The sequence below is a fragment of the Bombina bombina genome, chromosome 8, assembly GCF_027579735.1.
Source record: "Bombina bombina isolate aBomBom1 chromosome 8, aBomBom1.pri, whole genome shotgun sequence".
Taxonomy (NCBI): Eukaryota; Metazoa; Chordata; class Amphibia; order Anura; family Bombinatoridae; genus Bombina; species Bombina bombina.
Window position 1 is genome coordinate 279669733 of NC_069506.1, and position 25519 is coordinate 279695251.

Genomic DNA, 25519 nt, shown 5'->3' on the forward strand with positions numbered 1-25519 from the left:
TATAAACAAACAAACATACAAAGATATAGGTGCACACACCTGTATATAAACACACAAACTGATATATGTGCACACACCTGTATATAAACAAACAAACATACAAAGATATAGGTGCACACACCTGTATATAAACACACAAATATACAAAGATATATGTGCACACACCTGCATATAAACACAACAAACATACAAAGATATATGTGCACACACCTGTATATAAACACACAAACATACAAAGATATATGTGCACACACCTGTATATAAACACACAAACAGATATGTGCACACACCAGCATATAAACACACAAACTGATATATGCACACACCTGTATATAAACACACAAACATACAAAGATATAGGTGCACACACCTGTATATAAACACACAAACATACAAAGATATAGGTGCACACACCTGTATATAAACACACAAACATACACAGATATATGTGCACACACCTGCATATAAACACACAAACATACAAAGATATATGTGCACACACCTGCATATAAACACACAAACATACAAAGATATATGTGCACACACCTGCATATAAACACACAAACATACAAAGATATATGTGCACACACCTGCATATAAACACACAAACATACAAAGATATATGTGCACACACCTGTATATAAACACACAAACTGATATATGTGCACACACCTGTATATAAACACACAAACATACAAAGATATATGTGCACACACCTGCATATAAACACACAAACATACAAAGATATATGTGCACACACCTGTATATAAACACACAAACATACAAAGAAATATGTGCACACACCTGTATATAAACACACAAACATACAAAGAAATATGTGCACACACCTGCATATAAACACATATATGTGCACACACCTGTATATAAACACACAGACAAAGATATATGTGCACACACCTGTATATAAACACACAGACAAAGATATATGTGCACACACCTGTATATAAACACACAGACAAAGATATATGTGCACACACCTGTATATAAACACACAAACAGATATGTGCACATACATGTATATAAACACACAAATATATATGTGCACACACACACACATGTATATAAACAGATATGTGCACATACATGTATATAAACACACAAATATATATGTGCACACACACATGTATATAAACACACACACTCATGTATATAAACACACAAACATATGTGCACACACGTGTATATAAACACACATGCACATGTATATAAACACATACACAAGCACCTGTATATAAACACACATACATACACACCTGTACATAAACACACATGCACCTATATATAAACACACATGCACATACACACACGCTTGCACCTGTATATAAACACACATGCACCTGTATATAAACACGCAAGCACATGTATATAAACACACAAGCACATGCATACATACATGCACACGTACACACACTTGCACATGTATATAGATACATGCACACATACATACACAGACTTGCGCGTGTATATAGATACATGCACACATACATACAGACTTGCACGTGTATAAAGATACATGCACACATACATACACATGTACATGTATATAACACATACATACACGCACATTTACACACACTTCCACATGTATATAGATACATGCACACATACACATGTACGCACACTTGCACATGTATATAGATACATGCATATAAACACATACGTGCGCACAAATGTACACGCACACATAAGTGCACACATATATTTATCCATTCAGTGGTGAATACTTTGTGAATGTCAGAGTTAAAGTTCTCACTGAAATACACAAAAGTTGAGAAAGACCTGGGTCAGCGGCTAATTTACCGGAAAATGAAAAAAGTCTCAAACCCTTTACCTGGGATGTTTTAATTTATCCAAAAGTTAAAAATTTTCAAATTTTAAGTGAGCACTGAAAGCAGAAATTTCCCATCTTATGTAAGAGAGTAAAATATTTATTTCTGGTATTAACCAATGTTGTTTTTGACATTGAATTCCAAATTCCAATTACTTCCCATATGAAATGAAATAATTGTAAAACAGTGAATACAATTCCCCCCAGTGAGTCCAACATTGCTGCACATGTGCACTGCATTAGTGTCTCAGAGAGATCCCACAAAGTCACCACTGCACGTGATGCATCCCAAAAAATGCCTCCGCTAACAATGCTCAGATCAGCTTGTCACATTATAACCCAGATTTAGTTCCCAGTCAGGTGTAAAGCAGAACCGGTCAGCTGTTTGTGCTGTATCTGTTCCTTCTATGTCAGAAGACACGAACCCCATGCTGATCACAATACTACTGACTCTAGGTATGTTGTCATAACTAATACTAGTGACTCTAGGTTTGTTGTCATAACCAATACTACTGACTCTAGGTTTGTTGTCATAGCCAATACTAGTGACTCTAGGTTTGTTGTCATAACTAGTTGGAACCTGACAACCAATTTTCATACAATATAAATGTAAGATTCAAGTAAGTACCGTGATAGCTCTGGTTAAACCATGATATACTGGCCTCACGCTATACATAGAATATATACGGTTACTCTCAGCCAAGTGTAAGGCACAACCTTATGTCATAAGTAGGTATTTGGTAGATCTGTGTCTGCCCTGATAATTTTGAAAGGGTGGGTAGGAGTGTGATTAGTATGATAACAAAATCAGAGAATTTTGAGATGAAAATGATTTAACTAACAGCTAGAACACACTTTATGATAAGAGTCCATGTAGATAGAAAGTAAGTCATGTATATAGAAATAAATTCCCTGCCGTACAAACAGTTACAAACATCAGTGAGATGCCTTACGTTTGAGATGTGGTGTGGCAGGCACTCATAGTCCATGTAAGATGGCTTCAGCGTGTTGGTGCAGCCGGAATACGGTTCCCCGTTCATTACTCCATTGGTGCCGTTATGGTTTTTGTGATGCACATGGGGACATCCGTTCCCCATAAATCCTCCACGGACGCTGCCATTGATGAGGCTTGTGCCGGGTAAAGTGGTATATTCTATAATCTGCCCATTAAGGTCAGCTCCTTGGTACAGATATCCGGGCGGCTCAAACTCTGTAAACAAAAAAAAAACGTGGTTAAGTCTTTGTGATACAGAGAAACCCAGACAGAACCACACAGCTAGTCCTGTAACGTCTAGAAATGAGTCACTACTGTGTGGCTGTGTCCCTCACTTATAAATTCCTTTATACTTCATCTTACTTGTGCTCTGTATGTTCACATTCTTTCCCCAGTTATGTCTCTTGTGTGAACGTTAAGGGACTTTACAGTTCAGATTATTTCCCCAGTTATGTCTATGTTTATGAACGTTAAAGGGAAATCATAGTTCAGCTAGAGCAGCAGTTTGAGCATGTGCAAGAGTTCAGTATATACACATGTGCTTGGCTGATAGCTGCCACATGATACAGTTATATGCACACTTTCTGAGGCACCAGTTCCTACTGCGCATGTGCAAGAGATCACAGTATATATGTATATGAGTCTGTGATTGGCTGATGGCTGTCATATGATACACTTGGGGTGGCAAAAGGAAATGAAATTTAGAAATTTGCCAGAAAAAACCCTCAAAGTGCTATAACATTTTTTTTTTATTATGCACTTGCTGATTATGCAATTTACTGTAATTAAAGGGACAGTCAAGTCAAAACTAAACTTTCATGATTCAGATAGAGGACCCAATTTTATAAAACTTTCAAATTCACTTCTATGATTTAAATGTGCCCAATCTTTTTATTTGCACACTTTCTGAAGCACTAGCTCCTACTGAGCATGTGCAAGATTTACAGGATATAAGTATATGCATTTTGTGATTGGCTGATGGCTGTCACATGATGCAAAATATAACTGACATTTGTCAGAAAAGTCTACTGCTCATTTGAAATTCAAACTAAGGGGTTTTGGATTGTCTCTTTATTATGGATTTATTGATGATGCTTATCTACTGTGTAGTGCAGGTTTGTTTTCATATCACCTCTCTGCCCTGCAAGCTACATATCTGGTTCTAATGAAAGTACAACAAATTACAGATAATCTATAGGATGTATTTGCAAGGTAAGATACAGGCACAGGGATGTATTGTTTTTTGGTCTGGTGGCAGGAGACCGTCATTACAAATGGCAGATGCCAGGTACCTGAGTACCAGCGACTATGCAGCATATAACAACAAGTGTATAAACTATCAAAGTGAGAGCGACCGTGCAGCATTTAATAACAATTGCACAAACTATTATAGTGACAGCACCCTTGCAGCATAAAACCAAAATTTATGCTTACCTGGTCAGTTCTTTTCTTTCCTGTCATGGAGAGGCCACAAATCCATTCTAATTACTAGTGGGAATTCAACTCCTGGCCACCAGGAGGCGGCAAAGAACACCCCAGCAAAAGTTTTAAGTATCCCTCCCATAATCCCCAGTCATTAAGCCGAGGGAATACGGAAAGAGAAGAGGAACACCAATGCCAGCTCCTGTTTGGTCCGGGCTATCACCCAAGGAAGGAGCGCAAACAGTGGGAATAGGTAAATCAGACCGAATACCCATGGAACCGCTAGAGCGTTCACAAGAACTGCGTGCGGGTCCCTTGATCTGGACCCGTATCTGGGAAGTTTGGTGTTTAGACGAGACGTCATCAAGTCCAACTTCGGAACACCCCACCTGAGGGTTATCATAGAGAAAACATCCGGATGAAGAGTCCACTCCCTTGGGTAAAACGTCTGCCTGCTCAGATAATCTGCTTCCCCGTTGTCCACGATGTGAATGGCACAAATGTGACAGTTGTGAGTCTCCGCCCACCGAAGAATGAGAGACACCTCTTTCATAGCTATGAACTCCTTGTTCCTCCCTGATGGTTGATATAAGCCACTGATGTGATCTTGTCAGATTGGAATCTGATAAACCGGACCAAACTCAGTTGAGGGCATGAAAATGATCCTTGTGGATAGGAACATGAAGGTAAGCGTCCTTCAGATCGATGGTGGTCATGATCTGACCCTCTTGAACTAAAGGGAGAATGGAACTAATAGTCTCCATTTTGAAGGACAGAACCCTGGGAAATTTGTTGAGGCACTTCAGGTTTAGAATAGGTTGAAAGGTTCCCTCCTTTTTGGGAACCACAAACAGGTTGGAATGGAATCCTCGACCCTGTTCTGCCAGGGGAACAGGGATGATCACTCCTAGAGAAGAGAGATCCCTGACACAGTTTAAGAATGCCTCTCTTTTGTCCTGGTTTGCTGATAATCTTGACAGGAGAAATCTGCCTCTCGGAGGATAACATTTGAAACCTATCTTGTATCCCTGAGAAACCACCTCCACCGCCCAAGTATCTGGAACATAGCGAATCCAAGCTTCTTGAAAATGAGAAAGTCTGTCCCATACTTGATCCATTCTCGGATCGGTGGCCAACCTTTCATGCTGATTTGTTTTCAGCGGAAGGCTTCTTGGACTGCTTGCACTTGTTCCAAGGTTGGTTGGATCTCCAGGAGGGCTTAGTTTTTTCAGGCTTGGAAGAAGAGGAGGATTTATGTCCCTTAAAATTGCAAAAGGAACTAAAATTAGAAGTTTGGTCACACTTATGTCTGGTCTTCTTATCCTGGGGCAGAAAAGCTCCTTTTCCCCCCGTGACAGTGGAGATGATGACATCCAGGCCAGGACCAAACAAGGTCTTCCCCTTAAAAGGAAGAGAGAAGAGTCTAGACTTGGAAACCATATCTGCCGACCAAGACTTTAGACACAAGGCTCTGCAAGATAAAATGGCAAGACTGGAGGTCTTTGCACTCAGATGTACCACCTGCATACTGGCATCACAAATGAAGGTATTAGCCAGTTTTAAAGCCTTAATCCTGTCTTGGATTTCCTCCACAGTAGTCTCTTCCAAAATTAGTTCAGATATGGAGTCACACCAATATGAGGCCGCGCCAGCTACCTCTGCCATACTAGCCACCGGCTGCCATAGCAGGCCATGATGCAGAAAAATCTTCCTTAAATACCCCTCCAGTTTCCTATCCATGGGGTCCTTAAAAGAAGTACTATTTTCCAAAGGAATTGTAGTTCTCTTGGCCAATGTAGATATGGCTCCATCCACCTAAGGAATAGTATGCCAGAGCTCCCACACAGATTCTGCAACAGGGAATATTTTCTTAAAAACATGAGATGGAGTAAAGGGAGCACCTGGTTTCTCCCATTCCTGAGAGATAATCTGCAACATACAATCTGGAACAGGAAATACTTCCACAGATCTAGGCTTGACATCAAAAACATTATTCAGTGTATTAACCTTAGGAATCTAAGCTGTTGTAGGTTCAGAATTTTCCAGGGTAGCCAGAAGCTCCTTAAGTAGCAAACGGAGGTGTTGAAGCTTAAATCTAAAACTAACTGCCTCAGAATCTACAGCACTTGCAGCAGTAGAATCTGACTCAGAGATTTCTCCCTCAGAGGCTGCTGAAGAATGGTCATCCTCAGATTATTAGGACAAACTGACTAAAGCTGCGTTAGAATTAGAAGATGAGGCAGATTTAGAGGAAATATTCTTAGATTTTATTTTTCTTACTCGAGATAGGTAAGACACTCAGAGCCTCAGACACCGCTGAAGTAAACTGTGCTGCAAAGTCACCTGGTAAAAATACTCCCCCAGGTGCAGGCTGAGTAGAACCCCAGGGCACTGCTTGTGTGATTTCTAGGGACGGGGACTGAGGAGAAAGTTGAGGCATGTCAATTGCAACATAATCCTGAGAGGTAGAAAACTCTGAGGGGTTAAATTTATTTGTGCAAACAGAATCTTTATTTTTAGACTGTAATAGCTTTGTTACACATGTGGAGCAGAATTGTATAGGGGGTATCACTTGAGCCTCTAAAAAAAAAAAAAAAAATCAACTGAAATATCCTTTTCCAGTTTAAACACCCAAAATGTCCTCAGCCTGCACTCTCATTAGTTCACAGAGAAGCGCAACACTGCTGAAGACAAAAAAGAAAAGACCGGCACCTCTATACTCCCAGCCGTTGCTGGAGTAAACTCACCACCTCCCTCAGCTTGTAGGGTTAGAGAAATGGTTAAGAAACCAGGACCTCCTCATACACACTGGTAATTATTCCGATAGAGATGGAGAGCACCGCCGCTGAAAACGCTTGAAGTGCGAAGGAGATGCGCGGTCGTCACCCAACCGCAAAGAAACTGTGACACAAAAGAAAAAGCATACGAATATACGCTGCACAAAGAAAGACTATATGCTTTTGTTAAGACTGTCACTCACAGCCGTTTGATCACTCCCATTAAGAGTCTCATCAACAATATCGCAGACCCCACAATCTGACAGCCAGTGCAAATACCCTCACGTAACTAAGCACCTCATACATGCCCTGACAGCGTCAGTCCCAGAAACCTATAGCTTAAATAAATAAAAAAATAGATTGCTACCGTTTCCTATATTAGTGCCCTGCATCAACTGCCCAAATGAAATCCCCACAATGAAGAGATTAATTGAAAACAAAGTCTGCATGCTCCATAATGTTAAAGAGAGGTAATTAACCCCTCCTGTGCTTGAGCCTTCTCACCTAAGGAGGAAAGAAAGCACTTACCTTGGAGCTGCATCTGTGGTGCAGGCACAGAATCTTATGGTTTTCCATATGGGGGTTAGCATAAATTATTGGAGGAGAAACAAGGACTACCCTGCTGACCTCCAACGGCTAACAGCTACCACAACTCTTACTCAAGAGGATTAAATGGATACAGCATTGCCCCTATCCTTACTTGCAGGGAAACCATGAAAGGATAAAACTTAATTTTCTTCAGAGCACCATCTTCGCACACCTCCAAGATACACAAAGGGAAATAATGACTGGGGATTATGGCAATTGGGAGGGATACTTAAAGCTTTTGCTCGGGTGTTCTTTGCCTCCTCCTGGTGGCCAGGAGTTGAATTCCGACTAGTAATTAGAATGGATTTGTTGACTCTTCATGCATTGGAAAGAAATAACTGCACAAAAAAATTATAGTGACAGCGACCTTGCAGCATACAACAACTGCACAAACTATCAGTGTGACAGCGACCTTGCAGCATTTAATTACAAGTGCACAAACTATCAGCGCGACAGCGATCTTGCAGTATATAACGACAACTGCACAATCTATCAGGGTGATTGTGACCTTGCAGTAAATAATAACATTTGCACAAACTATCAGGGTCACAGCAATCTTGCAGCATATGAAAATGTGCACAAAATATCAGGGTCACAGCGATCTTGCAGCATATAATAATGTGCACAAACTATCAGGGTCACAGCGATCTTGCAGCATATAATAATGAGCACAAACTATCAGTGTGAACTTGACCTTGCAGCATATAACAACTGCAAAAACTATCATGGTGACAGCGAACTTGCAACATATAATAACGTGCACAAAGTATCAGGGTGACTGTGACCTTGTAGCATATAACAACTACACAAGCTATCAGGGTGACTCGCATTTCATTCATATCTAGTTTATTTGTTGTCTACATATAAAACATAACTGCTTCATGTCCCTATGGGACAGCGTCGGCCATAAGCTGCTCCCTGCAACACCGATAAGAGTATATTGCTGTGTAAATGTGTCTATTACACCTGACGACCTGCAACTAATCAGATTCGGGTTGTGAAGATGAGAGCAACAAGGCACAGGTACCGTATGTTGTGAAACTAGCAGTTTGTAGACAAACGCACATGCATCACTCTGATAAACTATGCAGATCAGTGTAAACAAAAACAAAAAAATATTACAGATTCTGCAGGTTTTCCCATATTTTTTTTTAAAGATTTATTCCGGCACCACAGATAATTTAGCTAAAGTAGTATATTTTGTACAGATTTATTCATACACCACAGATAATTTAGCTAAAGAAGTATATTTTTTTACAGATTTATTCCGGCCACTACAAATAATTTAGCTAAATAAGTATATTTTTACATATTTATTCCGGGCACCAGATAATTTAGCTAAGTAAGTATATTTTTACATATTTATTCCGGGCACCAGATAATTTAGCTAAGTAAGTATATTTTTTACAGATTTATTCCGGGCACCACAGATAATTTAGCTAGAGAAGTATTTTTTTTTACAGATGTATTCCTGGCACCAGATAATTTAGCTAAAGAAGTATTTTTTTTACAGATTTATTCCGGGCACCACAGATAATTTAGCTAAAGAAGTATTTTTTTTACAGATTTATTCTGGGCACCACAAATAATTTTGCTAATCAAGTATATTTTTTACACATTTATTCCGGGCACCACTAATAATTTAGCTAAAGAAGTATATTTTTTTTTACAGATTTACTCCTACACCACAAATAATTTAGCTAAAGAAGTATATTTTGTACAGATTTATTCTGGGCACAACAGATAATTTAGCTAAAGAAGTATATATTTTTTTTAAAGATTTCTTCCTGCACCACAGATTATTTAGATAAAGAAGTATATTTTTTACAGATTTCTTCCAGCACCACAGATAATTTAGCTAAAGAAGTATTTTTTTTACATATTTATTCCGGCACCACAAATAATTTAGATAAAGTAGTATATTTTATTTACAGATTTATTCCGGGCACCAGATAATTTAGCTAAAGAAGTTGTTTTTTTTTTACAGATTTATTCCGGCACCACAGATAATTTAGATAAAGAAGAATATTTTTACAGATTTATTCTAGCACCACAAATAATTTTAGCTAAAGAAGTATATATTTTTTTAAAGATTTATTCCTGGCACCACAAATAATTTAGTATATTTTTTACAGGCGTGTCTGTTATCAGTGTATGTTGGCAACTCCGGAGAATTCAGGATTCCAGCCAATTGTCTGCTGATGTTTATCAGTCTCACTAATGTCAGCTGCATAATAACATTATGCAAAATTGGAATTTGTTTCCAATAACAATTTACCCAGAGGAGAGAGAGTCGGCAATTACTCATAATTACTAAAACAAATTGTGCGAAAAGCAGATAGTTCTGAGTTGTTTGTTATTAAGGGAACACCAGGATGCAATTCTATCTGCAGCTCACAGGGCCGACCATTACACCCAATACATAGACCCCCTCAAAGACCTCATATGACTGAGGGCTACCCAGAGATGCTTTCATAATATGCCACTAGATTCTAGAGATACACTAATGACATGCTAAGAACATACATTTACATTCTAACTGCATGCTAATGAAATACTAATTACATGCCAAGGACATATACATGTTAATGACATACTAATTACATGCTAAGAATATACTAATTGCACTCTAACTACATGCTAATGACATACTAATGACATCCAAACTACATGCTAATGACCTACTAATTACATGCTAACGGCATACTAATGACATCCTAACTACATGTTAATGACATCCTAACTACATGCTAATGACCTACTAATTACATGCTAACAGCATACTAATGACATCCTAACTACATGCTAATGACCTACTAATTACATGCTAACGGCATACTAATGACATCCTAACTACATGCTAATGACCTACTAATTACATGCTAACGGCATACTAATGACATCCTAACTACATGTTAATGACATACTAACTACATGCTAATGACCTACTAATTACATGCTAACGGCATACTAATGACATCCTAACTACATGTTAATGACATCCTAACTACATGCTAATGACCTACTAATTACATGCTAACGGCATACTAATGACATCCTAACTACATGCTAATGACCTACTAATTACATGCTAACGGCATACTAATGACATCCTAACTACATGTTAATGACATCCTAACTACATGCTAATGACCTACTAATTACATGCTAACGGCATACTAATGACATCCTAACTACATGCTAATGACCTACTAATTACATGCTAACGGCATACTAATGACATCCTAACTACATGTTAATGACATACTAACTACATGCTAATGACCTACTAATTACATGCTAACGGCATACTAATGACATCCTAACTACATGTTAATGACATCCTAACTACATGCTAATGACCTACTAATTACATGCTAACGGCATACTAATGACATCCTAACTACATGTTAATGACATCCTAACTACATGCTAATGACCTACTAATTACATGCTAACGGCATACTAATGACATCCTAACTACATGTTAATGACATACTAACTACATGCTAATGACCTACTAATTACATGCTAACGGCATACTAATGACATCCTAACTACATGCTAATGAGATATAAAAACACACAAATTATCATTACTAACCCAGGGATCTAGCCCCACAGGAAAGGTTCACTACTCACTCTGCATGAGGCTCTGCTGACGGTTTTTCAGAAGACACATGGCAATAAACGCCATAAGGATAAGGACCATGCCCCCGAGGACACATCCTACGATGACATAGAGCATGTCACTGCTTCTAGCCAGGGCATTGGAGACACCAGAATTGCTCCCTCCACTGCGCTCAAATGTAGCTGGTGTGCTGAGGTCAGGTACAGGGTAATCAGGGGCCCCCGGGCTCCGTCTGGCTACAAAACACACACGGCAGATCCATTAGCTGTGAGAGTCACTGATATTAGCATTAAGTAAAATACAATTTATTAGCTGAGACCCATCACGTTACAGTAAGTTATGTTATTTACATAAAACAAAAAAATCTACACTTCATGTAGCAAAAAGCAAAGAAACTGTCTGCAACAGTGAGATGTCTGACCATTTATTAGAAGCCGGACACTAAATCTGTTAAATACCAGGCAGTGTGCTAAATCCTAGGCCCTATGCTAAATCCCAGATGCTGCGCTAAACTCAAGCACCGTGCTAAATCCCAGACACTGCGCTAAACTCAAGCACTGCAGTAAATTTCAGGCACGGCTCTAAATCTCAGGCACGGCAGTAAATCTCAGGCACGGCAGTAAATCTCAGGCACGGCAGTAAATCTCAGGCACGGCAGTAAATCTCAGGCACTGCAGTAAATCTCAGGCACTGCGTTAAACACAAGTTTCTCTATTCCCATTAGCTGCTTATGTTAGCAGTTAGCACCTGCGTAACATTCACCCAATCTGAATATTCCAACCGGAATTATTACAGAAGTAACTTGGACAACTTAAAGGGACAGATAGAGCATGCAATTTTAAGCAACTTTCTAATTTACTCTTATAACTTTACTCCTAGAACAAAGAAAAATGTATAATAGGAATAAATTAGAAAGTTGCTTAAAATTGCATGCTCTAAATGAATCTGAATCGTGAAAGAAAAAAATTGAGTTTTGTGTCCCTTTAACTGACTGAATCAGATCCAGTGTACTGGACTTTCAATATTGTTGTTGAGACAGTCAAGTAATAGAATAGTAGAGCTGACAGCAGTAAAATTTAAGATATAAAAACAAGCAGCTGAATCTTAAGATAGTAGTTCCTCGGGGGTGGAGCTTCCTTTATGATGTAAACAAACACTAGTGTAATTATTTAGCTGTGTATCTACCCTTATTATTTATTCATATTATAATCTTAGCATGAGGGGTTCAGCAGCAGAGCTAGGATCCCTGTTCTATGCTCCTGAAAGGACGACACATATTACCAGGTTTATATGAAAATTCACTACATAATTGTGCATAATAATAAATAAAAAAAAGGTGCATCACATGCACTAAACTGACTAGCTGGACAGAATGAGAGGAGCTGCGAGAGGTGAATTCAATCAGCGAAAAGTAACATTAAAGCCTCATAGGACCCAGTTTTACCGTGTTGCTGTGTACGCGTTTGTGAATAATTCCAGGTACGCAGCTAAACAATAATACAACAAGCGCAGGCGCATAATGTTTTTGTACCTTTAGTCTCGCACATCATCACGTTGCTGTAATCACTGGCTCCGCGCTCGTTGAAACACTGCATCTTAATGTCGTAGGAGGTTTCTGGTTGCAAGTTGCTAATTAAATGACTGTGCTTTGTACCTGAAATTTATACAAAAGTGTGCACATAAATATTAGACAGAAAGACATCATATATAATATTTTGTTTATTACAGCCTGCGTACTGAGCGCCTGAGGCTAACCAGTGCTCTCATTCATTTTTTGAAAAGCACTTAAAATGGTATCTAAACCATGTGATATTTTGTAAAACCTTATATATTTTTTTTTTATATGAAGAAAAAAAAAAGATTTGTTATTCTGATTGTTCCTTAAAAGTAGCAACAAAAAGGAAATTTATGCTTACCTGATAAATTTGTTTCTTTTACGATACGATGAGTCCACGGATTCATCCTTACTTATGGGATATCGCCTCCTGGTTAACAGGAGGAGGCAAAGAGCACCACAGCAGAGCTGTATATATAGCTCCTCCCTTCCCTCCTACTCCAGTCATTCGACCGAAGTTAGGAAGAGAAAGGAAAAGCCAAGGTGCAGAGGTGACTGAAGTTTAACAAAAATAAAAGACCTGTCATACAAAAACAGGGTGGGCCGTGGACTCATCGTATCGTAAAAGAAACAAATTTATCAGGTAAGCATAAATTTCCTTTTCTTTTACAAGATACGATGAGTCCATGGATTTCATCCTTACTTATGGGATACAATACCAAAGCTATAGGACACGGATGAAAGGGTAGGGACAAGACAGGGAACCTAAACGGAAGGAACCACTGCTTGAAGAACTTTCCTCCCAAAAACAGCCTCAGACGAAGCAAAAGTATCAAATTTGTAAAATGTGGAAAAAGTGTGAAGAGAAGACCAAGTTACAGCCTTGCAAATCTGTTCAACAGAAGCATCATTCTTGAATGCCCATGAGGAAGCCACAGGCCTAGTGGAATGAGCCGTAATTCGATCAGGAGGCTGCTATCCAGCAGTCTCATATGCAAAATGGATGATACTCTTCAGCCAAAAAGAAAGAGAGGGAGCCGTAGCTTTCTGACCCCTATGTTTTCCAGAAAACACAACAAACAGGGAAGATGATTGACGAAAATCCTTAGTGGTCTGTAAGTAAAACTTCAAGGCACGGACCACGTCTAAATTATGTAACAGTCGCTCCTTCCTAGAAGGAGGATTAGGACACAAGGAAGGAACAACAATTTCCTTATTAATATTTTTATTTGAAACAACCTTAGGAAGAAAACCAGGTTTGGTACGTAACACCACCTTATCGGAATAAAAAAAAAAGATAAGGAGAGCAAATGGAGGGAACACATAAGCTAGGCTCAAAGACCAAGGCACTGCCAAGGCATCTATCAGCTCAGCCTGGGGATCCCTGGACCCGTATCTCGGAAGCTTGGCATTCTGACGAGATGCCATAAGATCCAACTCCGGCCTGCCCCATCTGAGAATCAGGTTGGCAAACACCTCCGGATGGAGTTCCCATTCCCCCGGATGAAAAGTCTGTCTGCTCAGAAAATCCGCTCCCCAGTTTTCCACACCTGGGATGTGGATCGCCGACAGATAACAAGAGCGAGACTCCGCCCACTGAACTATCTTTGCTACTTCTGTCATCGCTAAGGAACTCCTTGTTCCTCCCTGATGATTGATGTAAGCTACAGTCGTAATGTTGTCCGACTGGAATCTGATGAATTTGGCCGAAGCCAACTGAGGCCAAGCCTGAAGCGCATTGAATATTTCCCTTGACTCTAGGATATTGATGGGAAGCAGAGACTCCGTTCGAGTCCATACACCCTGAGCCCTCAGGGAGTTCCAGACTGCTCACTATCACCCATGAGGGTCTGCGGAAGCATGTCCCCTGGGATAGATGATCCAGCGACAACCTTCAGATAAGGGCTCCAATTCTGATCCCTGTAAAGGCATTTCTGACCTCGCTATTAAAGCATCCGAAGTCGTATTAGCCACAAGGTCGTCCCTTCCTCCTGTGTTTGCCTTGCAGGACGGGAAAGGCAGACAACGCTTCAGAAAGTGTAGAGGACATAACAGCTGCTATGTCCTTTAGAGTAAATGCAGTTGAAACTGCAGATGTACTGGACTGTGCCTGGGTAGGCGTTAGGGACTGTGACGCTTGGGGAGAAAGATGCAGCATACTTTGATTCTCATCAGTAGAACCCTGAGAAGCATCCGCTTTTGTGAATTCCTTATCAAAAAACATTTGTTCTCTGAACTGTAAAGCCCTCTCAGTACACGAGGGACAAAAGGCAACAGGAGGTTCCACATTTGCATTCAAACACAATGAACATGCAACATACCTAATATCATCCATATTAGCAGATAAACAAAAACAGACTTGGTCTTATTTTGCAAATAAATAATAACAAGTACCTCTGAATAAAGTGTGTAGCTGTGCCTTTAAAAGTATCCAAAGTTACAGCACTCACATACAACCAAATTAAAAAGACAACATAAGGGGATATTCAAAAGTAAATGTAAGGAATTAACCCCTTTACCCCAGGCACGTTAAACTAAGCCTCCTCTGCCGCCTCACCAGCTCTGATGAGGCGCCTACCTGCCCCCTCGATGTCTGCACCACCGCAATATACTCTGTCTAAGACCGCTTGCTCTTATAGCATAAAACCATGCGGTCCCAGAAGAAAATTAGGCTTCCGATCTCTCCCTCACCCACGCTGCATATGTCAATTACAGCTGCGCTGCTTCCAGAGCGCTGGAGAAAAACTCTGCCCTTCGTGGGCGTCAACCAACTCTCAGCGTCGGACTCTTAAGAAAACCCTGAGATGTATGTCGCTGCGAGAGCAGCTGTAACTACCATGCGGTCTGGCCCCAATAAAAGTGCTTTCCCCATGAAAATAAAGCTTCTCATGAAAGTAAAACACACCGGATCCCCATAATCACAGGAGACACGTTCTGTAATCAGCCACGTTGGCCCCAACGTCAGCCCAAGTCCATCTGCGCTCCCACATATCAAAACAAATGTGTCCTGAGCGTCCCTGTCTATCCTCCCCCACCGCATCCTCCATAACACCCGTAGAGAGGCCCTGGGGTAACATTAGGGAGCCATAGAATAAAGGCTGCAGCGATTCCTGAGTTAAGTCTGTCCCAGAAAAAAAGGAGCTGCACATACCTTGGTGCTGATCGACAGCATGAAACGTCCCACAGCTATGAAGAAGTCTTCATCCCCTTCTTGCCAATCTGTAGAGACATACAGGGCCTTAGTTAGGATTGCTAAAACCATATTAAGAAGGGCAGCACACAGTATGGGAGGCGCAGTGAGAAATTAATCCCACCAGTTCCCAATGCTTTAAAGCCACCTGTAGCTCTGCTAACAGGAGGCTGACCAGGTCCTGGCTACACCCTGAAATAAAATAGTACTCACTGGCACCATTTAAAAATAAAAAAAACTCTTGATTGAAGAGACTAAACTAACACCTCACTTTACCTCTTCCTATTTCTAACACAGGCATGTGACTCATTAGTGTTACAAGGTCTCAGGTGTGAATAGGGAGCAGGTGTGTTAAATTTGGTGTTATCGCTCTCTCACACTCTCATACTGGTCACTGGAAGTTCAACATGGCACCTCATGGCAAAGAACTCTCTGAGAATCTGAAAAAAAGAATTGTTGCTCTACATAAAGATGGCCTAGGCTATAGGAAGATTGCCAAGACCCTGAAACTGAGCTGCAGCACGGTGGGCAAGACCATACAGCAATTTCACAGGACAGGTTCCACTCAGAACAGGCCTCGCCAAGGTCGACCAAAGTAGTTAAGTGCATGTGCTCAGTGTCATAACCAGATGCTGTCTTTGGGAAATAGACGTATGAGTGCTGCCAGCATTGCTGCAGAGGTTGAAGGGGTGGAAGTCAGCCTGTCAGTGCTTAGCGCATACGCCGCACACTGCATCAAATTGGTCTGCATGGCTGTCATCCCAGAAGGAAGCCTCTTCTAAAGATGATGCACAAGAAAGCCCGCGAACAGTTTGCTGAAGATAAACAGACTAAGGACATGGATTACTGGAACTATGTCCTGTGGTCCGATGAGACCAAGATAAACTTATTTGGTTCAGATGGTGTCAGGCGTGTGTGGCGGCAACCAGGTGAGGAGTACAAAGACAAGTGTGTCTTGCCTACAGTCAAGCATGGTGGTGGGAGTGTCATGGTCTGGGCCTGCATGAGTGCTGCCGGCACTGGGGAGCTACAGTTTATTGAGGGAACCATGAATGCCAACATGTACTGTGACATACTGAAGCAGAACATGATCCTCTCCTTGCAAAGACTGGGCCGCAGGGCAGTATTCCAACATGATAACGACCCCAAACACACCTCCAAGATGACCACGGCCTTGCTAAAGAAGCTGAGAGTAAAGGTGATGGACTGGCCAAGCATGTCTCCAGACCTAAACCCTTTTGAGCATTTGTGGGGCATCCTCAAACGGAAGGTAGGGGAGCGCAAGTTCTCTAACATCCACCAGCTCCGTGATATTGTCATGGAGGAGTGGAAGAGGACTCCAGTGGCAACCTGTGAAGCTCTGGTGAACTCCATGCCCAAGAGGGTTAAGGCAGTGCTGGAAAATGGTGGCCACACAAAATATTGACACTTTGGGTCCAATTTGGACATTTCCACTTAGGGGTGTACTCACTTTTGTTGCCAACGGTTTAGACATTAATGACTGTGTGTTGATTTATTTTGAGGGGACAGCAAATTTACACTGTTATACGGGCTGTACACTCACTACTTTACATTGTAGCAAAGTGTCATTTCTTCAGTGTTGTCACATGAAAAGATATAATAAAATATTGTAAAAAATGTGAGGGGTGTACTTACTTTTGTGAGATACTGTATATAGCCCTAACCATTACGTATAGCCCCAGTCAGTATATAAAGCCCTAACCAGTACATATAGCCCCAGTCAATATATATAGCCCTAACCAGTACATATAGCCCCAACCAGACATTTAGCCCCAGTCAGTATATATAGCCCCAACCTTTACATATAGCCCCAGTCAGTATCTATAGCCCTAACCAGTAAATAGAGCCCCAGTCAGTTTATACAGCCCAAACCAGTACTTATAGCCCCAGTCAGTATATATAGGCCTAACCTGTACATATAGCCCCAGTCAGCATATATAGCCCTAACCAATACATATAGCCACAGTCAGTATATATAGCACAACCAGTATATATAACCACAACCAGTATATATAACCGCAACCAGTATTTATAGCCACAGCCAGTATAACTAGCCCAACTAGCATATATAGCCACAGCCAGTATATATAGCCCAACCAGTATATATAGCCACAGCCAGTATATATAGGCCAAAGCAGTGTATATAGGCCAACTAGTGTATATAGTCCCAACCAGTACATTTAGCCCCAGTCAGTATATACAGCCCCAACCTATATCTATAGCCCTAACCAGTACATAGAGCCCCAGTCAGTTTACACAGCCCCAACAAGTACATAGAGCCCTAGTCAGTATATATAGCCCCAACCAGTTCATATAACCCCAGTCAGTATATAAAGCCCTAATCTGTACATGTAGCCCCAAGCAGTATATATATATATATATATATATATATATATATATATCCCTAACCAGTACATATAACCCCAGTCAGTATATATAGCCCTAACCAGTACACATAGCTCCAGTCAGTATATATAGCCCCAGTCAGCATATGTAGCCCTAACCAATACATATAGCCCCAGTCAGTATATATAGCCCCAGTCAGTATATAGCCAATGCCAGTGTGTGTGTATATACAGTGGCGTCACTAGGGTTGGTGTCACCCGGTGCGGTAAGTCATGGTGTCACCCCCCCCCCCCAGAAAGCAGACACACACAAAAACACAGGCAAACACACATACAAACACTCAGACACACTTAAAAACATACTCAGATGCACACACAAACACTCGGAAACACACTCAGACACACACACAAAAACACACACACAAAAACACTGAGACACACAAAAACTCAGACACACACATACAAAATATGTAAACTGCACTGCATTAATTAGGAAGCTCATGCCTAGAGCTGCTCCCTGGCTCAGCAGAACATCAAATGAAAGATAAACAGAGCACTCTAAAATAAATCACTGAAGAAAAGGTTTAGGCACGCAAACTATGAAAATTCTGCTCTCTGACTCTGTTCCAAGTCTGTCAGTGCACAGCCCTGGGCCGCATGTCACTGAGCAGTGAGCACAGATAGGCAGGCAGGTTTAGGCTAGCAGGGCAACTTTGCAAGCCCCACGGCACACCCACAACATTCATAGTGAAATTGGGCAGGGGAGGAGCAAAGTACAAACAAGCAAAAGCAGCCGGGAAAACTATTTGTTGAAATTGCAGCACTGGCTCAAGGGGCAAAAAAATTGTGTGTCTACAACTTCCCCAGTCCCACTAATGTTCACAAATGCCAGCCTCTAATAAAATAATCTATGCATCTCAACATTGTATTTTTTTGAATTTCAATAAAATTTAAAAAAAAAAAAAAAAAAAAAATTTTTTTTTTTTTTTTTTTTTTGGTGTCACCCCCTGGAGGGTGTCACCCGGGTGCGGCCCGCCCCCCCCGCCCCCCCCTAGTGACGCCACTGTGTATATATATATATATATATATATATATATATATATTCCCAGTCAGTATATATATATATATATTTATATATATATATATATATATATATATATATATATATATATATATATATATATATATATATATATATATATATATATATATATATATATATATATAGTCCCATTCAATACATATATCCCAACCAGTGTATATAGTCCCAACCAGTACATATAGCCCTACTCAGTATATATAGCCCCAACCAGTACATATAGCCCCATTCAGTATATATAGCCCTAACCAGTTCATATAGCCCTTCAGTATATATAACCCTAACCAGTACATATAGCCCCAGTAAGTATATACTGTATAGCCCTAACCAGTGCATATAGCCCCAGACAGTATATATAGCCCTAGCCAGTACATATAGCCCCAGTCAGTATATATAGCCCTAGCCAGTTTATACATCCCCAACCAGTATATATAACCCCAGTCAGTATATATAGCCCTAACCTGTATATATAGCCCCATTCAGTATATATATATATATATATATATATATATATCCCTAACAAGTACATATAGCCCCAGTCAGTATATATAGCCCTAACCAGTACATATAGCCCCAGTCAGTATACATAGCCATAACCAGTACATATAGCTCCAGTCAGTATATATAGTCCCAGCCAGTACATATAGCCCCAGTAAGTATATAGAGCCCCAGTCAGTATATATAGCCCTAGCCAGCACATATAGCCGAGTCAGTATATATAGCCCTAGCCAGTACATAATATACATATAGCCCCAGTCAGTATCTATAGCCCTAACAAGTACATATAGCCCCAGTCAGTATATATAGGCCAACCAGTATATATATATATATATATATATATATATATATATATATATATATATATATATATATATATAAATTCAGTCCCAACCAATACATATATCCCAACTAGTGTATATAGTCCCAACCAGTACATATAGCCCTACTCAGTATATATAGCCCTAACCAGTTCATATAGCCCTTCAGTATATATAGCCCTAATCAGTACATATAGCCCCAGTCAGTATATATAGCCCCAGTCAGTATATACTGTATAGCCCTAACCAGTGCATATAGCCCCAGACAGTATATATAGCCCTAGCCAGTTCATATAGCCACAGTCAGTACATATAGCCCCAGTCAGTACATAGAGTCCCAGTCAGTCTATACATCCCCAACCAGTATATATAACCCCAGTCAGTATATATAGCCCTAACCTGTACATATAGCCCCAGTCAGTATATATAGCCCTAACAAGTACATATAGCTTCAGTCAGTATATATAGCCCCAACCGGTATATATAGCTCCAGTAAGTATATATAGCCCCAACCAGTACATATAGCCCCAACCAGTACATATAGCCTCAACCAGCACATATAGCCCAGTCAGTGTGTGTGTGTGTATATATATATATATATATATATATATATATATATATATTCCCAGTCAGTATATATATATATATATATATATATATATATATATATATATATATATAATTATAGTCCCAACCAATACATATATCCCAAATAGTGTATATAGTCCCAACCAGTACATATAGCCCTACTCAGTATATATAGCCCCAACCAGTACATATAGCCCCATTCAGTATATATAGCCCTAACCAGTTCATATAGCCCCAGTCAGTATATATAGTCCTAACCAGTACATATAGCCCCAGTCAGTATATATTGTATAGCCCTAACCAGTGCATATAGCCCCAGACAGTATATATAGCCCTAACCAGTACATATAGCCCCAGTCAGTATATATAGCCCTAGCAAGTACATATAGCCCTAGTCAGTATATATAGCCCTAACCAGTAAATATAGCCCCAGTCAGTATATATAGCCCTAGCAAGTACATAGAGTCCCAGTCAGTTCATACAGCCCCAACCAGTATATATAACCCCAGTGAGTATATATAGCCCTAACCTGTGCATATAGCCCCAGTCAGTATATATAGCCCTAGCAAGTACATAGAGTCCCAGTCAGTTCATACAGCCCCAACCAGTATATATAACCCCAGTGAGTATATATAGCCCTAACCTGTACATATAGCCCCATTCAGTATATATAGCCCTAACAAGTACATATAGCCCTAGTCCGTATATATAGCCCTAACCAGTACATATAGCCCCAGTCAGTATATATAGCCCTAACCAGTACATATAGCCCCAGTCAATATATAGCTCTAACCAGTACATATAGCCTCAGACAGTATATATAGCTCTAACCAGTACATATAGATCCAGTCAGTATATATAGCCCCAACCGGTACATATAGCCCCAGTCAGTATATATAGCCCTAACCAGCACATATAGCCCAGTCAGTATATATAGCCCTAGCCAGCACATATAGCCCAGTCAGTATATATAGCCCTAGCCAGTACATAATATGCATATAGCGACAGTCAGTATCTATAGCCCTAACAAGTACATATAGCCCCAGTCAGTATATATAGGCCCAACCAATACGTATAGCCCCAGTCAGTATATACTGTATAGCCCTAACCAGTACATACACATACAGCCCCAGTCAATATATTTAACCCTAACCAGCACATATAGCACAGTCAGTATATATAGCCCTAACCAGCACATATAGCCCAGTCAGTACATATAGCCCTAGCCAGTACATAGTAACATAGTAGATAAGGTTGAAAAAAGACTGAAGTCCATCGAGTTCAACCTATACAAATCTAAAATACTTACAAAAAGCTCCAGTTAAGCTTAAATAACCCCATTAAAATGTGACCCATTTAATACTAGCAATCATATCCATGAATTTTGTTTATATACAGAAATTTATCCAGACTATTTTTAAATGTATCTATGGTATTGGCATTCACTACCTCCTTTGGTAATGAGTTCCACAATTTTATTGCTCTTACAGTGAAAAAACGTTTCCGTTGCAGGAGATTAAATCTCCTTTCCTCCAACCTTAAATTATGACCTCTTGTCAGAACCAATTTTCTTGGAATAAAAAGAGCTTCTGCCATCTCTGTATATGGGCCTTGAATATATTTATATAAAGTAATCATGTCACCTCTCAAGCGCCTTTTTTCTAAAGAGAACAGACCCAGTTTGGCTAGCCTCTCCTCATAGGTTAATTTCTCCAATCCCCTTATTAGCTTTGTGGCCCTTCTCTGAACTTTTTCTAGTTCTGCAATATCTTTTTTAGCAATCGGTCCCCAGAACTGCACTCCAAACTCAAGGTGAGGTCTTACCAGGGCTTTATATAATGACAGAATTATGCTTTCCTCCCTTGAATCAATGCCTCTTTTAATACATGCTAGTATCTTATTAGCCTTTGAAGCCGCTGCCCTGCATTGTGCACTCATCTTTAGCTTGTTATCTATTACTACTCCCAAATCCCTTTCCTCCTGTGTTTGGCTAAGTCTTGTCCCATTTAAAAAATACATAGCCTGCTTATTTTTACTTCCAAAATGTAGAACCTTACATTTTTCCGTATTAAATCTCATTTTCCATTCACTTGCCCATAGTTCTAATTTTAGCAAATCCCTTTGCAAAGAGAGTTCATCCTGCTCTGACCTAATGACCTTACTTAACTTAGTATCATCTGCAAAAATAGAGATGTCGCTATTTAAAATACATATAGCCACAGTCAGTATATATAGCCCTAACAAGTACATATAGCCCCAGTCAGTATATATAGGCCCAACCAATACTTATAGCCCCAGTCAGTATATACTGTATAGCCCTAACCAGTACATACAGCCCCAGTCAATATATTTAGCCCTAACCAGTACATATAGCCCCAGTCAGTATATATAGGCCCAACCAGTACATATAGCCCCAGTCAGTATATACTGTATAGCCCTAACCAGTACATATAACCCCAGTCAGTATATATAGCCCTAACCAGTACACATAGCTCCAGTCAGTATATATAGCCCCAGTCAGCATATGTAGCCCTAACCAATACATATAGCCCCAGTCAGTATATATAGCCCCAGTCAGTATATAGCCAATGCCAGTGTGTGTGTATATATATATATATATATTCCCAGTCAGTATATATATATATATATATATATATATATATATATATATATATATATATATATATATATATATATATATATATATATATATATATATATATATATAGTCCCATTCAATACATATATCCCAACCAGTGTATATAGTCCCAACCAGTACATATAGCCCTACTCAGTATATATAGCCCCAACCAGTACATATAGCCCCATTCAGTATATATAGCCCTAACCAGTTCATATAGCCCTTCAGTATATATAACCCTAACCAGTACATATAGCCCCAGTAAGTATATACTGTATAGCCCTAACCAGTGCATATAGCCCCAGACAGTATATATAGCCCTAGCCAGTACATATAGCCCCAGTCAGTATATATAGCCCCAGTCAGTATATATAGCCCTAGCCAGTTTATACATCCCCAACCAGTATATATAACCCCAGTCAGTATATATAGCCCCATTCAGTATATATATATATATATATATATATATATATATATATATATATATATATATATATATATATATATATATATATATATATATATATCCCTAACAAGTATATATAGCCCCAGTCAGTATATATAGCCCTAACCAGTACATATAGCCCCAGTCAGTATACATAGCCATAACCAGTACATATAGCTCCAGTCAGTATATATAGTCCCAGCCAGTACATATAGCCCCAGTAAGTATATAGAGCCCCAGTCAGTATATATAGCCCTAGCCAGCACATATAGCCGAGTTAGTATATATAGCCCTAGCCAGTACATAATATACATATAGCCCCAGTCAGTATCTATAGCCCTAACAAGTACATATAGCCCCAGTCAGTATATATAGGCCAACCAGTATATATATATATATATATATATATATATATATATATATATATATATATATATATATATATATATATATATATATATATATATATATATATATATATAAATTCAGTCCCAACCAATACATATATCCCAACTAGTGTATATAGTCCCAACCAGTACATATAGCCCTACTCAGTATATATAGCCCTAACCAGTTCATATAGCCCTTCAGTATATATAGCCCTAATCAGTACATATAGCCCCAGTCAGTATATATAGCCCCAGTCAGTATATACTGTATAGCCCTAACCAGTGCATATAGCCCCAGACAGTATATATAGCCCCAGTCAGTATATATAGCCCCAGTCAGTATATATAGCCCTAACCAGTTCATATAGCCCTTCAGTATATATAGCCCTAATCAGTACATATAGCCCCAGTCAGTATATATAGCCCCAGTCAGTATATACTGTATAGCCCTAACCAGTGCATATAGCCCCAGACAGTATATATAGCCCCAGTCAGTATATATAGCCCTAGCCAGTTCATATAGCCACAGTCAGTACATATAGCCCCAGTCAGTACATAGAGTCCCAGTCAGTTTATACATCCCCAACCAGTATATATAACCCCAGTCAGTATATATAGCCCTAACCTGTACATATAGCCCCAGTCAGTATATATAGCCCTAACCAGTACATATAGCTTCAGTCAGTATATATAGCCCCAACCGGTATATATAGCTCCAGTAAGTATATATAGCCCCAACCAGTACATATAGCCCCAACCAGTACATATAGCCTCAACCAGCACATATAGCCCAGTCAGTATATATAGCCCTAGCCAGTACATATATATATATATATATATATATATATATATATATATAATTATAGTCCCAACCAATACATATATCCCAAATAGTGTATATAGTCCCAACCAGTACATATAGCCCTACTCAGTATATATAGCCCCAACCAGTACATATAGCCCCATTCAGTATATATAGCCCTAACCAGTTCATATAGCCCGTCAGTATATATAGTCCTAACCAGTACATATAGCCCCAGTCAGTATATATTGTATAGCCCTAACCAGTGCATATAGCCCCAGACAGTATATATAGCCCTAACCAGTACATATAGCCCCAGTCAGTATATATAGCCCTAGCAAGTACATATAGCCCTAGTCAGTATAT

The 25519-nt window shown here is 39.6% G+C and overlaps 1 protein-coding gene across 2 annotated transcripts in view; it reads right to left on the minus strand.

Moving 5' to 3' along the window:
• CDON (cell adhesion associated, oncogene regulated) overlaps nt 1–25519 on the minus strand; it is a 454734-nt gene that overhangs the window by 10854 nt on the left and 418361 nt on the right. For both annotated transcript variants that reach the window (XM_053691402.1, XM_053691401.1), the window contains 3 exons: nt 12792–12914; nt 11272–11496; nt 2803–3059 (listed from right to left, as the gene is read on the minus strand). In XM_053691402.1, the coding sequence (XP_053547377.1) occupies nt 2803–3059; nt 11272–11496; nt 12792–12914 (605 nt within the window). The remainder of the gene's footprint in view (nt 1–2802; nt 3060–11271; nt 11497–12791; nt 12915–25519) is intronic.